The following is a 16,484-nucleotide window of genomic DNA, read 5'->3' on the forward strand; positions in this document are numbered from 1 at the left end:
CTTTCCAAGGGCCATGTCATCGTTTATACAGCAAAGGGCAGCAAGCCCTTCTCCTCTAATCTGGGTATCAAAAGGTATAAAAAACATTCAGAGAATGATTTTAAAACCTTTTCTTATCTAGTCCTATGACTTACCCAGAGCCCCTGTTGTGAAGCAGTTTTCTTATTTTCTACCAGCTCTTCTGAGTGCAGCAGTTAGCAGCTCCCTCCTCTGTCTGCGAGAGATAATATGAACTTCCTTATTACCACATCCTCCTGAGATTGTCTCATCTAGTCCCACGAGGAGATTTTCCCAAGACACAAGCTGGCAGGGCCAGCGGGGCCACCCCTGCTCTCCAGGACTGCAGTCATTCCATTCACTGCCTGAGTTGAAACAGACCACCTGTTTTATGCAGTGTGCTGTGTCTGGCCCTACATGCCTCTCTCTGGCCTTAACGTGAGCGAAGAGAATAAAAAATTTCCAGCTTTTACACTGGGTTTTATGACTAAAGAGAAACAGCAGCATCCTTTACACGGTGCTGTATCCTTTAGAAAGAACAACAGGTCATTTCCTGCCACTGCCCTTCCCCGCAAACCTTAAGATTTTATTTTCTTTCTGAAGTTGCAATCAGTGTGCAGAACCCATTGGTGGCCCTTGTGCTTAGCAGGGGTCACTCTGCAACTTAGCTTCTGTCCTGGAATTACCAAAAGATTCTGTCCCTGCACTTGTATGTTACTTTTGAGAGATCCTTAAATGAATGATAAACGGCAAAGATGAATTCGTGATTCAGGCTCTATTCTTATTACATTTTCTCATGTTCTTGTTGCTGTTGTTTGGGTGAGGGGGACTATATTATTTGGGAGCCTAGACCCTCAGGTTCTTCTTTTCCTGTACCTGTATTTCCCATTAAGTGATCTCAGGAGGGCCATTTTACCCTGTTCATATTTATGTCCTGAATCTCTGCTTCAACTTAATGCAAGACACACCATGCTATATCCTGGGGAAGGATTGGAGGGGGTTGGTGGTGTTTGAAGAGGAAAGGTAGTAATTGGCCTCGTTGTGGAAGCCTTGAATGGAAAGCAAAGGAATTTGTTTCTGTTTTCACTGACATCCTTTCCATCTGTCTTCCTTCTTCCAGGATTGTGGTGGCCTCCTGTCTGAAGGAGATAACCAAGGTTGCTACCCTTTGGATGGACACATCCTCTGCAAGACCTGCAACTCTGCCCGCATCAGGGTGTTGACCGCCAAGGCTAGCACTGACCTTTAAATCCAGTTGCCTGTTTAGTGGTTAGTTGGTGGCTCTGAGAAGGATGAAACACAAGCAAAATATAAGAAGAGAAATAGGAAAAAAGAGGAAAGGCAATCAAGCTGTGGGATGATCTCTACTTCACCCACTATTAATCTTTCTTTAGAAACACATAGAGTATGAGATTTTTTTTAAGTTCTTACCAAATACACATTTCACATTGAATCATGTAGGACCTTGATGGGCCTTTGTTCCCAAGGACTTGCACATTTTTGCACGGATTATGCTCCATCCTATTCACTTCTGCATTCTTTTAACTTTTAATCCCTATGTTTGTCTCACTTTTCATCTGGTTGAATGGCTTTTTTTAGTGTGGTATTTGCTGTCACACAGTTTTTCCTGGGTGAGTCTGCCAACTCACAGGTGCTTTTAGGCTTGAAGGCTCCATCCTATCACTTCCACATAGATCTTTCTGTTGCTCTAAACTAGTCATGTCCCTTGGGGAAAAAAAATGCACAGTTATATGTCAGGCTATAAAGAATTTAAGCTGTAAATTACATAGGTTAAAACAAGCCCAAATTGAATTTGCAACCATCCAAATTCAAAATCTAAAATGACCAGTGGTCGGGGCTCATTTGAAAACAGATACTGGTGAGAAAGAACAAAATTTCAATATTTTTCTAAAGAAATTACACATAGGAAAAAAAAAAGAAATTACAGATAGGGTATGCTGGATAAAGTTTTTGGGGGTTATATTTGAAAAACTCATTATTACCCCGAAATATTATCTTAAGATTTTCCGTTTTCATGCTACCTGGACATAATGATGTGGACAAACTTGTTTTTCTCTAGAATATAACATTTTCAATACTGTTCCACTTTTCATATCAGAAATATTGCCTTTTTTTAAAAAAAAAATCCAAACATAACTACCAAAATTGACTTTTTCTCTAGAGGAAAATAGCTATAAAGAGCAGTTTAAGTTTTTTGGTTTTGTTTTTTTTTCCAGGCCCAGGTCCTTTTTGCCTGACAGTTGCAAATCAGGGCACATAAAACTGTGTTAGTTTTGTTTAGTTTACTTTAAAAAGACAAAGAAGCTTGAAAAGATTGTGAAACCACAGTTTCATTATTCTTATAATCCTTCTGCAACTCAAATTACATATTGCAGAAGACATTTTCACATCATCGATGTGACATTTACACCACACTCTCAAAGACAATCACTGAAAAAAAATTGCCTTTTTGAGCTAAAAATATGCAGAGTCTCTGCCTAGAATCTTTATTCAAACTCTTACTGGGCAGTGAACTGCTTGCCCGCCAGCTGCAGAACCACACATACTTAATTGCGTTTTATTATGTTTCTTTTAAAGAAGGACACTTCTCTTAGTAGCAGGTTACCGTTTTGTAAAGTAATTACATATTTTGGATTAAGATTAGTTAAACCCTTCTTCAAATTTTCCACAAGTATATACTTTTAAATTATGAAGTATTTTAAATATACACAAAAGTATAAATAATAATATAATGAATCTCTGTGACAGCGAGTTTAAGAAATCAAATATAACAAATATAGTTACATTCCCCTGTATACCCTTCCCTGATTCCACAAATATCTTTTTCATGATTAGAAAGGGATAAAGTTTTCCCATCTGACTTTTGTTTTTAATTTTTAATTTTTAATTTTAACACTCAGAAATGGAAAATTATTTGTACATGTTTTGAATTGCAACCCAGGCCTCAAGAGTCCCAATTCAATTCATTTTACTTTAGTAGGAATAATCATAAAGGTGGTTTGTTTTTTTTTTTTTAATAAGAAACTCTCAAGCCTGTAGTGCTTCTGAGTTAATCTGTGGCTCATTGGCTTTGGTCACCAGTGGTGGTTTTGAACCACCACAGTTATAGCTTTTCAAAGTGTCCTTTGACCACTGCCCTTTCCTTACCTTGCGGCCCTTATCCTTAACCTCACATGTCTCATAATGTTAAGTACAAGGGGTCCGCTTCGGGCAGTGTGTGCATCTTAGGATACAGTGACAACTGCATCTCTGACTTTCTGTCTTCCAAATGAAAGTCCAGACCATGCTGATGACCTCAAAGAGTACTGACTGTTAGACAATTGGGGTGATAATGTTCGTATATATCTGCTTGAATTGCTTCTGTAACTTGTTTTCTAAGAAATACTTGGGGGGAAATTGTCTTTTGGTCCAAAGCAAAGAGCCCGATTTATTGAGAGATGGATTTTATCTCTTGAAATGCAGTCATATTAGTATGAATTTTGCCAAAAGAGGGAAAATTTATGAAATATTTATCCTATAAGGATGCAATAACATTCTACTTATTTGTTGCATTTAACCCCTTATGTAACTGAATGTTTACATGCGAAAAAAAAAAAAGAGAGAGACAGTTATAAGAAAATGCTGTCACAGGCCCCTCACTGTGGCACTGCCAGAATACTGCTTGCTTTATAGTGCATTTTTATCACATAACCTCAGAGTATCTTTACCAAAGATTTTTAATGTAAATCTCTTTTTAATATAGACTTATCATACTTTTGTAATAATGAATGTGCACACCTACATATACAGAATATTTAGATTTAGAATTTTTTTTCTTTCACAAGGTATAATAAGGAAAGGATCCTAAAATATTTTATTTCAGGATTTCTTAAATATATGATTTATATTGCTTTCTTATCTTCTATTAATCATTTGGTGTCAGCAATGCCAAATCACTTTAGTAAAAATTTTAGCTACATGAAATTTTGCCTATAACAGAGATATAAAGATCTAGTACCTTAAGGATTATAATTCTACTGTCTTTTGAAATACTGTCTTGAATGTTATCATTTAAATACAGAAATAATAGAAAAGAATCATAGAGTCTATAAGAGAAAGTTTGTAAAAATATACTAAAAATATACCGGCTTTAAAAAAAATTGTCAAGAACACAAATATTTGGTAATTCCATGTAACATGAGAGACATGGAAAAGGAAAAAAAACCCACTACATCCTGGGCTCTGCAGACCGTCTCACAGAGGTCTCCACCGCCTGGATCTCCAGTTCATGGTGACACAGTGTGGAGTCTCATCTGCAGACAAATTGGCCTTTAAAACTCAAAAATAAGCCATGTGTCCCAGCAAAGGGCATCAAGGCTTTGAGATCCCGGACATCTCTGCAGCTCAAAGATGTGGGTTCTTTTTCCTTTCATGAACAGATTGTTTCTGTAAAAGCAACTTCTCTGATCAAAATTACTTCGTGGAGTGTATGCCAATTAATACAGTGAAGATAGGAACACTATCATTGTTTTCTCACTATGAAATATTCTGCAGAGATGTTTGCGATGATGTTTCAAGTATATAAAACTCTAACGACATATAATTATACCAGTATTTTATATTTGGATCCAGGGGGCGGGTGGGGAAAGAGCATTTTACCATGGGGCTATAGTAGAGGGTTTACGGAATATAGACCGGACTCTGAAAACACAACTTCCAACAGTTTTCCTAGTTAGTAAGAATCCTATTAAATGTGAACCAGCCAGGAATAACAGTGTTATTTCTACTCGATATGGTTTGGGCTTCTTTTGTCAAATCTGTGTCGGCTGCCCCTTGAACCCTCCATTATCAAGTTTTGAAGGGTGTTGGGGAAATTGTGGCAGCTGCTAGGGAGATCAGGGAAACACTGATGTAACCTCACAGCCTCTCACCATTCCTCTTGGCTTGGAAAGGCTTTTTTTCCATATACATTTCTAGAAATATTGCTATTCTACCTTAGTATTTCACATTTGTAGTTTAAACAAGCGATTGTCCATCTGTTGCCTAGAGCTACAGTACATGTGTGTTATGAATGAAATATGACAGCATGTTCCATACCCTGCTTTAGCCATCTGTAGGAAACCAGGAGGCTGGAAAAGATATACCTCTGCAAAATGTGCCTTAAGTTCATTTCCTGAGATGGCTCTTTTGGTGCACTTTCACGGGAGACAATCAGAGAGCAACACGTATTTGTGCCTTATTTTTAAAGAATCTTTACAGTACTATGAATGCTCCACTGAAGAGTCTGTCACGTAAATAACCATCCCCAAATCTCAAAGATAATACTCATCAGAAAGTCAAAATCCAGAGAAGTGGGAACTCTTCATCTTAGCGTTGTTTAACAGTATTTCTGTTCTCGCCATCTCTTGGAAGTAACCTTATGGATTCCTAAATTAGGAAAACGTTCTGATGCCACAAGGTGATGCCTTGGATGTTGTTAGTGATTAGGTGGTCTTCCTTAGTGGTCTTACTCTAGTTTTAGTCAGGTAATGAAGACAGACGTCCACTTGAGCCTTTAACACCTATTCAGCGTGTCCACTTCTTTTAATTGCCACAATTTTTTTGGTTTATTGTTTTGCTTTCTTTTTTTAATTTAGTATTGTACAGGACAAGTTGAGGATCTTGGTTCTGAGTCATTATTATGGTGCAATCATGAACATTTCAGGTCAGTTTATTTCCTTGACAGTTAACTTTGCTCATGAGGCTGTTGTTTAGTTCGCTTGTTATTTCAACCTTTAAAAAGTGATCTGATTAAAGCTGTGTGGCGTGATGAGAGCTCTTCCTCTCTCCCTCCTTGTCTTCCTTCTTATTCCTTCCCATTTCTACTCATTAACGTTATCCTGCTTGGACTTTTCATAAATAACTTAAGTCAATGCATTACAATCCTTGTGGAATTATGATCGTGTGAAGGGAAGAATTGCAGCACAAAATATATGTGTCATCCATAAATCCTTTCTTTAAAAGAGCGTATTTTTCCAGATTGTGTTTATTCATAAAGTGAGGTGAGATAATAAGAGTCTTTCAGTTTTATTTTAATGAGTTTTCATCAGGGACTCAGATCACAGAGTTCTTGGCAAATTCACTTATGACTGGCCTACTTTTCTCAGCTATAGGCAAAGTGATCTTTCTAAGACTAGTTTAAGATTTTTTTTTTAATCCAAAGCATTTTGACCAACAAAACAATCATGTTTTTAAGTGGTGGCATGTTTAAATCAGTGAAACTTGAGAGTTTTCCTTATGGCAGGGAAAAGCCATTATCCTTCTGGAATTTTTACACATATAGCATTTTTCCCATGATAATAATATTAAACCCTAATACTAGAAACACAGTATTTTGCAGGGAGTAGGTCAGCAACAGAGTTATTCCTGAAGCACAGATTACAGACCTGTAATCTGTTTATAAAAAGCAACCTGAGAAGAACGATGGGTCTTTTGGCAAAGCATTTTCTTACAGTTTGAGTCTGAGATTCTTTTGAACTCTGGCTAATACTGATCAAAACATGCCCTCTGTGTCCATTTGTAATAAATTTGTTTAGGAAAAAGGCTTATAATTCTAGGAATGTATTTCCATTTTTGGTTTCTGTCCTCATGTCTGTTTTCTACAAGTTGACCTTGATTTTCCATTTTGGGAGAATCACATATGAGGAAAGTAAAAGCATACCTAATGCATACATAATTCAATACACAAATGAATTTGCCCAGAATTAATGATAGTCGCAGTGAGTGTGTTCTTTTGATAAATAGGCAGAGGTTTCTTTTGTTTCTTTTGTTTTTGTGTTTTTGTTTTGTTTTGTTTTGTTTTAACCTGTCTCCAAGAAGAGAGGGGTTTGAGCGGGGAGGGGGAAGGAATTTGAGAGAAAGGGCAGGTCACAATTAAAACAATGACAAGAGGATTCTTGTAGAGTGTAACAGGATTTTCATAGGGGTTTTAAGAATTGGCAATTGTAGTTTTTTAAACAAGTATTTATATTTCAAAGTTTATGATGTGTTTAAAAATCACTACAGCTAACACTGTCAGAAGAGAGTTAAAGTGAGAGCTGCTTCGCGGCCCCGTGGCATGGCCGTAACTACACAGGACTCATAATCCGTGTCCTCTCATCCCTCTGCGAGAGGGCCGTTGCTTGCTCTCTTTGTGACAGATGGCGATGCATATTCTCACATAGTCACAGGCAAGCTGCAGTACACCCTAAGCATCTCTGAAGGTTAGCTCTTTCTATTTTCACACGCTTAATGTTTCATCTTTCCAATATACTTACCTGGTGAGCACAGGAAGAAGGAGTTGTCCTGGTCTCTGGGTCGCTGGTTCAAGTCCCGTCATCCACCTTCTGTCATGGCCTGCCTAAACAGCTCTTCTAGAACTGACTTGTGCTGCTTTTCTCCTTTTTAGCTGCAAGCACAGAAAACTAACTTTAGCTTACTAAGTTCAAAGAAGAAGAAATATAAAACGGCATATTTTCACTTCAATATAGAAAGGAAGGACACATTCCCTGCTCTATTTTACTTTCTTGGCCCCTGTGGAAAAAGCTGTAGACTCTATCTTAGTTACGTACCGTGCATGTGGCTTATTTCACAGAAAGTTATGCAGAAGATGCATTTTATGAAACTCATTGACTTTTCTCCCATGAAGTTACAAAAAAAAAAAGTTACTAAAATCTTCGCTCTTTATTTCTGATTGTTACTTAATTTACAGCAGTTTCTAACTACCCTAATAAATATCTCTCATTCTAGCCCTCATTATAAACACAAATTTTGTAGTATTCTGCAAGCAAAATGTTATATATACTAGAAAGAAGAGAGAAACCCACAACTAATTCCTTTGTAATACTTTAGGATGGTTGCATTAATGCTTCCCTACTGCATGCTTGCTACTTTTTCCAAGATAACTCATTCACTTATGAGCAAGAGAAAACATCATTTTTCTAACTTTGCAAGACTTTTACCTAATAGACCCCAATAGAATTCTTATTAAACTACCCACAAATGCAACCAACTTAGTACTGAACGTAGTTTCTAAATTCAGTTTTCAACCCCTGGAGTAGAATAATCTACCAAGATTGAGACAGGTTTCCCTGTGTCATCTTGCGTTCTACAGTAGTGTAGAGCATTATAGCTGACTCCAAGCCCCAGTGCTGTTCCAAGACATAGAATCATGAGTCCTTCAAGGATCTGAATCTCCTGTTATTGTCCTGACAAGTCACCATTCCACTATCACTGGGGCAGCTTTTTTCTACCAAAGTTCTTCCTCGTGTTAAACAAAACTCTGGCACTTGGAGCTATGCACAAGAAGTCTAATGTCTAAACCTTTGCCTCTAGGTCAGAGATCAGTCTTTTAACTTTTCCTCATTTATTGACATGGTATCAAGTCTAATTGCCCTCTTGCCTCTCCTTTGAACAGTTGGACCCACCAATATTTTCTAATTTTGTTTCAATCTACTCAGTGAGATATAGCCAACACTTAGGGTCAGGCTAGGTAAAAGTACTTTCTTCATGGCTGAAAGTAAATTGAATTGGAATCATCCAAAGGAAACTGGTAGTCAATGTGGTAATTTCCCCCCAGGACTCAGAAAGCTAGAGGAGGATAGATCTCCCATGTGTGCAAAACAGTCCTCTAACTCTCTGTCCTTTCCTGTTTTTGATGTTACCAAAGTCAAAATAAGAAGTGAGCTAGTACATATGTCATCCATTAGATTCTCACTTCTTGATCAATGTTCATAAATTCTCTTCAACCTTTTCCCTTTGTCTGTGTCATCTCAATAATAAGATATTTATTGTCCATGTTCCCATCCTGAATAAATATTTCTGGCTGGATGGTTTTTGAGATTTGCTTTCACTCTTCTGGGCTCAAATGTTTGTACCTAGAGGTGTTGCATTCTACACCAAATTAGCAGCTTCCCTACTCAATCAGTTAAGAACTACCCTTAGGAGTCTGTGTTTTCTGTATACTTTTGTCTTTCTAACATCTTTATCTCTTACTCATCTCCTCAATTTAATAATCACTTTAAGAGAATCAGCCCCTAAGTAACTTTGATTGAAGCCCACTGAAATAAAATCAGATAGGTTCAGTCTGTACTCCATAGGAAGGAATATAGCTTCAGGAAAAGGAATTCTTCCCAGTGTCATCAGTAAGGCTTCATGGAAGAGTGAACTTTGTTAAGAAATCTTGATTCATTGGCTTGATTTAGAATTTTAGAGAAGAATATTTAAGGCACCAGAAACAAAAGGAAAGCATAGGATATATTCAGAAAAGACCTTTTGCTTTAAGTATCACAGATTCTGGAATGTCCTTCACAGGAGAAAAGGCTTCCAGATATTCAGGGTCAGTGAGAAGGGAAAGGCATAGAGCAAGACTGATTCAATCTGCTTTTTCATCTCTATGTAATTGTAAAATAGGATAAGCTGTCAAAATTTAACCCAACACATACAGTATGAAGAGAAATCGTTTTTGATAACATACAAAATGTACATTTGCATTGGCGAATAACTACGTACTCCACTCTTGCACCGAACACCCCTATCTTTTGAGCCCCTACAAGGCAATGAGCAGGACACCTCTATTTTCCTATTGCTTCTAGGTCCACCACTGGAAAGGATTCCACATTCGTCTGTTCCACTGGGTGTTAAAATTCCCTTATGGATTTATTGCTAAGTGGTAATCCAGACTCTGCTTAAGCATCACCTGCATCAAAGAGCTCATTACCTCTCAGCCTCTTCCATTTCCTCCTTCACACTTTGTTCCAAGCTCCCAGAACTAGCCTTTGGGGCTTAGGTGCTCCTTGGTGCCATACAAAATTAATCTTTACTACATAATAAAATGGTGCTTCCTCCCTCTGTTTTCCTTCCAAATATATTTTGCTTTTGGCAACACATTACTGTAAAAAAATAAATTCTTGATTTTTTTTTTTAGCTGAAGATTACAAAAACCTTTAAACATCCTTAAAAATAGTCTGAAGGGTTTTCTGAGGGTCCGCTTCTAGAGAATGAGTTTTGGGTTGCTGTTTTTACTTTCTTATTCAAAAGACAAACTGTTCTGACAGTTGTTATACAGCTTCATGCCATCCCCCAGTAACTAACCCATGAAACACTCTCCCGTTATCCAGTCTGCTGATAATGACCTTACAATGGTGAGAAACATCAGCGTGTGATTGCATCCAACAAGGAAATAGTCAAAAACAGAAGATACTGGTTCTGTTGAAAAGCATTACCTCTGGCCAGTTCTGTGCAAAATGAAGGAGGTAATATTATGTCATGGTTTTATATAGAAATGTATACATTCTTTCCTTACTGTCCAGAGATGCTATTTAGTATCAATAACATTCCTTGGTCTTTGGGAGGACAAGGTTTACAGCCCTTCCACTCTAGCCTTAAATTTGAGAGTCCTGTTGGCAGAACTTGACATCAGTCTCCTGGGCAGGACTTGGGGGTGGCTTTCCGAGCTCTGAAATAATAATTCCTAAGAGAGCTCACAGACTGCTTTCACACATAAAATAGCCCTGGAAGGCAGGTTATTAATAGTCCTATCCTGGAAGAGATAGCTGAGCCTCAGAATCGTTAAGTGACTTGCCAAAAGCGATGGAGCTGATAAGTGGCAGATTTGGGGATATACCCAGGTCCTACAAGTCCAGTGCTCTCTCCAGTGGCCGCTCTCAGGGCACAAAATACCTCAGAGCACGCTGTATGCCTCTCCCAGACCACCGTCCCCCTGTCTGAAGGCATCCGAGGAAATTCACAGAGATCACTCAGCTATCCGGAGGCAGAGCCCTGTGTGTCCTGTGATGTTTGAGATCCTTTAGAGCGTGCATGCATTTTTCTGTGTCATCTTGTGGGAAACTACTAGGTATTCTGTCTGATTGGCAGTGTGACAGAGCCAGTGAGAAGAGGCCGCCGCTAAGAACAAACACTGTGGCACTGAAATACACCGCAGCAAATTTCCCCAGAGACCGTGGTTTACTTTACATTAACTGAAAAACTCTCTGCAACTGTGAGGTTCCAAATATCAACCAAGGCCATTTCATTTAGAATTCAGTGGCGTGCAGAGGTGACTTGATCCTTAGGACAGTTCTCTCTCCTGTGGGCTGCGATTTATGCCCCTCAGAGGCAGGAACTGCCCTAGGTAAACAGTGCATCTTCTTCTCTCTTTCAGCTCACAGTTATCGAGGTCCATCAAGTATATGTCACAGCACCAGGCATTTCTGAGACAATCAACCCACCTTGACCTTGCAGTGTCTGTGAACAAATGCTATGGGATTGACTGCAGTTCTGCAGCTTGGCTTTTGCTATTTGATAGCCTGGGCTTCCCCAGCCTGTGGTCGTTTTGTGATTTGTGTGTGCTTATCATGAAGAATTTGGTACTGTGTTGCTTCCAGCATACCTACTTGGAAGCCTACGTGTATATGCTAGAACCTGCTCTACATGGCAGTTCAACAACTGGGCATGCCTTCACTTGAGCTGCATCCCTCCGGAAGCTGTGCCTTTTGATGTGTGCTCTTGGGTTTTTAGTTTCTCTCATTTCTCATTATAGTTGCTTGGCTTTAAGTTGAAATCTGTTAACTGATTGAAAAATATTCTTTCTTCATCTGAGTTAAATCTACTGCGGGGAACCTTTAAAATGAGCTTATCTAATAAGCTTTCTAGGCATTTTTCCTCCCTAGAGTCTTCCATCATCAAGCTGGTCTCATCATCCATCTGCTAAATTCCCTGGGATTAATGAGGGCCAAGTTAAATAACAAATGGCCTCTCACCCCTTTCCAGTCTTCACACCTGGGAAATGCAGGAGGTGCCAGTAGGGCCAGCAGAGTAGCCTTGGCTGAGACGGCAACATTCAGACACTGGAAAAGTGCCCGATCTTCCTGTGAGGTTTGATTCATGTTATGATTGATGGAGTGGAAAATGATTCTCGTGGAATAAATGGTGTACCCCCACCACAGGAGTGGATTAGCAGAAGAAGCATTTGGAGAACTTTTCAGAATTATCTAGGTGAGGACGCCTGAGCCAAGACTCACTTGCGTGGAACCTGTGGTGTCTTATTAGAGGGAATAAAAGGACATGAGGCTGTGCATATGAAAAAAGCAGCCCTTTAAAAAAATTAAGAGAGCCACAAACTCTGATTTGTCTTTACATACTGAAAAGGAAATTATGAATGCATTTTTTTCTTCCTCCATTGTGAACAGTGTTCCCCCCCAGCTTAGGGAAGATACACTTGTGTTGTCTTCAAAACACACCCCCACGCACGTGCATGCACACACGCGCTCTCTCTCACACACATACACACACACACACACACACAACTTCCAAGAAAGCTGATCCTTCAAAAAGGAAATCTTATTTTAAAACACTTGGGTTTTTTAGGCCGAGAAACTAATAATTCCTAGACCTGACCCATTTTAGTGACTGCCAAAAGAGAAAAGAAAAAGCTATTTAAATTTTGTGCAGATCCATTTCCCTCTTAAAACATGCCAAAGCAATTTGAGGTGGGGGTGGGAACTAAGGTATTTATCTCTGCTGCTTGAGGCTCTCTTTGTATTTCTATCTGTTGGGAAAAGGGTAAGAACAGTTCTTGGACCATCATTATTGATGTGTTGCATTGCCACTTTGTACGGTGCCTGCTTTGCTTCCTACTGAGGCATAAGAATGAGTTGTTTTGTTGACTCCTTTCCCCCCATCATGAGGGAATAAATATTAAGCCTGAATGTATTCCCTCACTAAATTATTTGACTCCATTTCCGAGCTAGTTTAGAAAGTGCACAAGGAGGAGAGCTCACTTTTCCTGGATACACTTCTCTATTTTTCTTCTGTCTTGGGAGACAAATAGAAAGGAAAAAAAAATCCAGTTCCTTTTCATCTCTCTTTCCCTTTGGGTGACAGTTGATGGTCACTTAGTAATTATAAACCAGAAGTAGGAGAAGAGCTTAGCCAGGTGATGATGTATCTGCCAGCATGTTTCATTCCTTCAAACACAGACTTTGAGAGGAAAAGGGATTTTATCATTTAAATGCCAACAATAGGAATGGCCTCATATTTTAACTTTCAAACAGTAAAAGTTGAGTTGATATTTGGGCAGTGTTTGCGTTTTTACTAACCCTATATGCCTTCTGCTTAGTTTTTAGGTGAATGCCATTATAGTAACATATCAGAGTGAAATTGCCAAAAAGTGTTAAAGTGCCTTGGACCTTCCTCACTAGGTAGCAAGTTGAAACTGGGATAAACCGTGCCAGCCTTCTTAACTGAAATGTCTGAACTGAGGTGTATCCTTGATGAAAGCGATGTAGGACCCTGAAAACAAAATCTCGTCACCACTGATAGTTTATAATGAAGTAGTTGCAAAATCATTTTTAAATGACTTTCTTCTTTTTAGTATCCATTTATTCTCTTGGGAAAGCTTGGAGCAAATTATCCAAGAATTATTTCTTATTAAACACAGAATATCCACCACCAACCCCCCGCCCCTAAAAATCTGAATTAGTCCTCATTAATTTCCAAGAAGCATATGAAAAAGCAAATAGAATTAAAGATGGCATTAACTCTCTGATTGTTTAGCATGAATAAAATTATGTGATTTTAATGTGCCTTAAGCAAAACTTTAAACTAAATGCAAAACTTTCACAGCAGGATACAGTATTGAACTTTTACCTTGTTATCTATGCAGTTAATTACTTTGTTTTTTGTTTTGTCTTTTAACTTCACCTTTATCATTAGTTAAACAGATGTGGGTTGCCTCTTTCTCTACTGGGAATATGTGCAATTATGAGATGCATTCCCCCCCCAAAAAAAGAAAGGGAAAAGAAAGAACTTTCGGGTAGCAAATCTCAGCCATGAAGTAGACGTGACATGAAGGTGCAGAGCTGGAGAATAGTAATTTTCTCTGAGCCGCACACACCAGCTTTTATTTCATGGCTTTGTCACAGGCTTTTCTCCTTCTGTGCTGTCACCTTTGAGAAAAACGGTTGCACCTTCTCCAAGTCTGCCTTTTAACAGCTACAGTTGAGTTGGCAAGACTTCCCCAGCTCTGAATATAGCCATTTGCCGACTCCGGCCTCTTTGCGAGACTGACTCAAATCTGTGATCTTCTGTTCAGCATACACATCAGCAAAGTGAGAAGATGAGCACTAAATATAGGCGCTATTAACTTTACTTTTAGATTTACTGCCTTCAAAAAAGTGCCTATTCTGAGAAACATAGACGTTATTCCTTCATATGTATGTACACATGGTACCCAGAGTCATACCGTGCAGCCTTCAAAAACATACCATGGAAAGGAGTAGGTGCTAAGATAAGGAAACCTTGCCAAAAGGAAGAAAGTCACTCATTTCCAATATCCCCTCCCAAGCAGCACCGTGAAACAGGCTGCAAGCACATTCCCTGAGCATTCCTTGCTGATACAGCCACTTTATATTTTTATCCTACTGGATGGTGCCATATTGCTGAGGTTTCCTGTACTCTCCTTCAAGGGAATATATTATGCTTTATGGAATTGGAACATTTAGTCAGGAAAAAAAAATTGTTTAAGAGAATTAATGAGCCAGGGTCTGTATTAGGATACGTGTCATGTGTGTGTTTTATAAACTCAGCACTGGTGAGCTTAGCATGTCAGCACATTGCTTCTCCTTTTATCTCTCAGGCTAACATCAGTGAAAACGAAAGAAAAGTCTTGGCTCTGAGAATTGGTGGCTCAGGGGGCCAAAGGCCCTTGCCAGGTCCTTAGAGCATCTTTACTTTGACTCCTAAAAATAGTAACACATGTTATGTAATGGCTTTTGTTTCCATGGTTCTGTCGCTGGCATTGTAGCCGTAGATATTGTCGATGGAGCAGCAGCTCAGCCTAGAAAGTTGGGTTCTCACCCAGGTGTGGCAATAGGAGAGGGGCTGGACGAACAGGACGAGGTAGACTATGCACAATTTTAGGAAAAGGGTTGAAAGGAGGACGAGCTTCCAAAAAAGATCTTTCTCAATGTGTCGTCTGACTCAACCAGCTGGCAAATTACACTTGCCAAGTCGCTCCCTTCCCTTCTAAGTCAGTTGGCTCCATGTTCACTTGATTCTGCCTCTGCTTTGGGAAAGCAGGAGACCTCCAGTTAGCCTTTCCCCAAGGGAGCTCCTGGTATCCTCTTGGTCATGAAGTTGTCTCCTATCCCACCCAGTTTTACCAAATGGAAGTAAAGGGGGACAAGCAATAGAAGATGCGTCCCACATGCTTGAAGTCAGCCACCATTCTGCTTTCCATCTAAGGGGCTCCACTTCTTAAACCAGGGAGGAGGGCAGAATGGATCATGGTTTCATAATTTCTAGAGTGTGGACCACCCTTCCTTCGTTGTCATCATTTTATGAGACCACTTGTCTCCTTGGAGAAAGTGATACTCTTCACTAAAACTGTCTACTCTTGCTGTTGATGTTCTGTTTTTACTTTATCAGTTTCAACACTAGTCATTTTCTATTTTTTTTTAGAGAATCAGATGTTAGTACTAGGTAAGCATTCAAAAATCTCTGTGTGATGTCAAAAGGAGCACTAGGATGCTACAGAGTTTTTCCTCCTTGGAAAAAGGAGAGACTGGGAAAGAGACGGCACAGTTTTGCTCCAGGTTTCAATCTGATCGTGACCAGGGGAGAGTTTTATGTAAGTGTTAAATGGTATTTACAAGTAGATAGATCAAAGGAAAAGTGGGGAGAAACCATGTTTTCTCTATGCTAAATGTGTCAAAAACAGGAACTTCCTACTAAGTATAATCACAGCCCTACCACGATCAGCTGCAAGTCTGAGTAACAGTCTCTGACTTAGGGAAAGCACAAAACACATACAGGGAATATTCCTTTTTTCACATGTATGATACTGACAGAACCATGGTATTCCCCAAAATACTGATTTCTCTTTTTTATTCTTAGCAAATTGCATCTCTCCACTACATCATGAACCATCACTGACCTATCCAAAATAGCCCTCGTGGTTCCTTATGAAAATAACTGAATAAAACCTACTATAAGCAAGTGATTTGGGATATTTTCTTTTGCATTTATATATTACCAACTATATTAAATCATGTTTCTATTTACCTTCTATTGGTTTTTTTCTATCAATTATGTTTTTCCAATGCTCTTTATGAACAAATATGAAAATCATATTCCTTTTTTCTGTAAAAGAATTGCAACTACTTTATTATATTTAGAAATTCAATAAAGTTATTACATTTACTTGCTTATGTGTGGAATTCTTTTTGAGTTGGATAATCCCTGTCTCCTTTCTTCTAACCTCTTTTACTGTGATTCATTTTTTGCATCCTTTGCTTTCCATATGGTCCTCTGAGAAAGGCAACGTCTCTCAAAGCAAATATGATGCCAACAAGAGTCTGAAGGCACCCACTCTTCTCCACTGTTAGCACAGAAGATCTTGAGGTTAGATATGTACTAGAATTACTTGACCACTTTGTCTTAAATTTTCAAGTAAAGAACTTTCCCCTTTT

At 38.9% G+C, this 16,484-nt stretch overlaps 1 protein-coding gene across 7 annotated transcripts in view; it reads left to right on the top strand.

Annotated features, from left to right (window-relative positions):
* LPP (LIM domain containing preferred translocation partner in lipoma) overlaps nt 1-16,168 on the top strand; it is a 687,064-nt gene extending 670,896 nt beyond the window's left edge. For all 7 annotated transcript variants that reach the window (XM_057738614.1, XM_057738612.1, XM_057738613.1 and 4 more), the window contains one exon: nt 1,118-16,168. In XM_057738614.1, the coding sequence (XP_057594597.1) occupies nt 1,118-1,246 (129 nt within the window). In that variant the 3' untranslated portion in view covers nt 1,247-16,168. The remainder of the gene's footprint in view (nt 1-1,117) is intronic.
* The last annotated feature ends 316 nt before the right edge of the window (nt 16,169-16,484 follow it).

The sequence above is a fragment of the Hippopotamus amphibius genome, chromosome 6 (genome assembly GCF_030028045.1).
Source record: "Hippopotamus amphibius kiboko isolate mHipAmp2 chromosome 6, mHipAmp2.hap2, whole genome shotgun sequence".
Taxonomy (NCBI): domain Eukaryota; kingdom Metazoa; phylum Chordata; class Mammalia; order Artiodactyla; family Hippopotamidae; genus Hippopotamus; species Hippopotamus amphibius.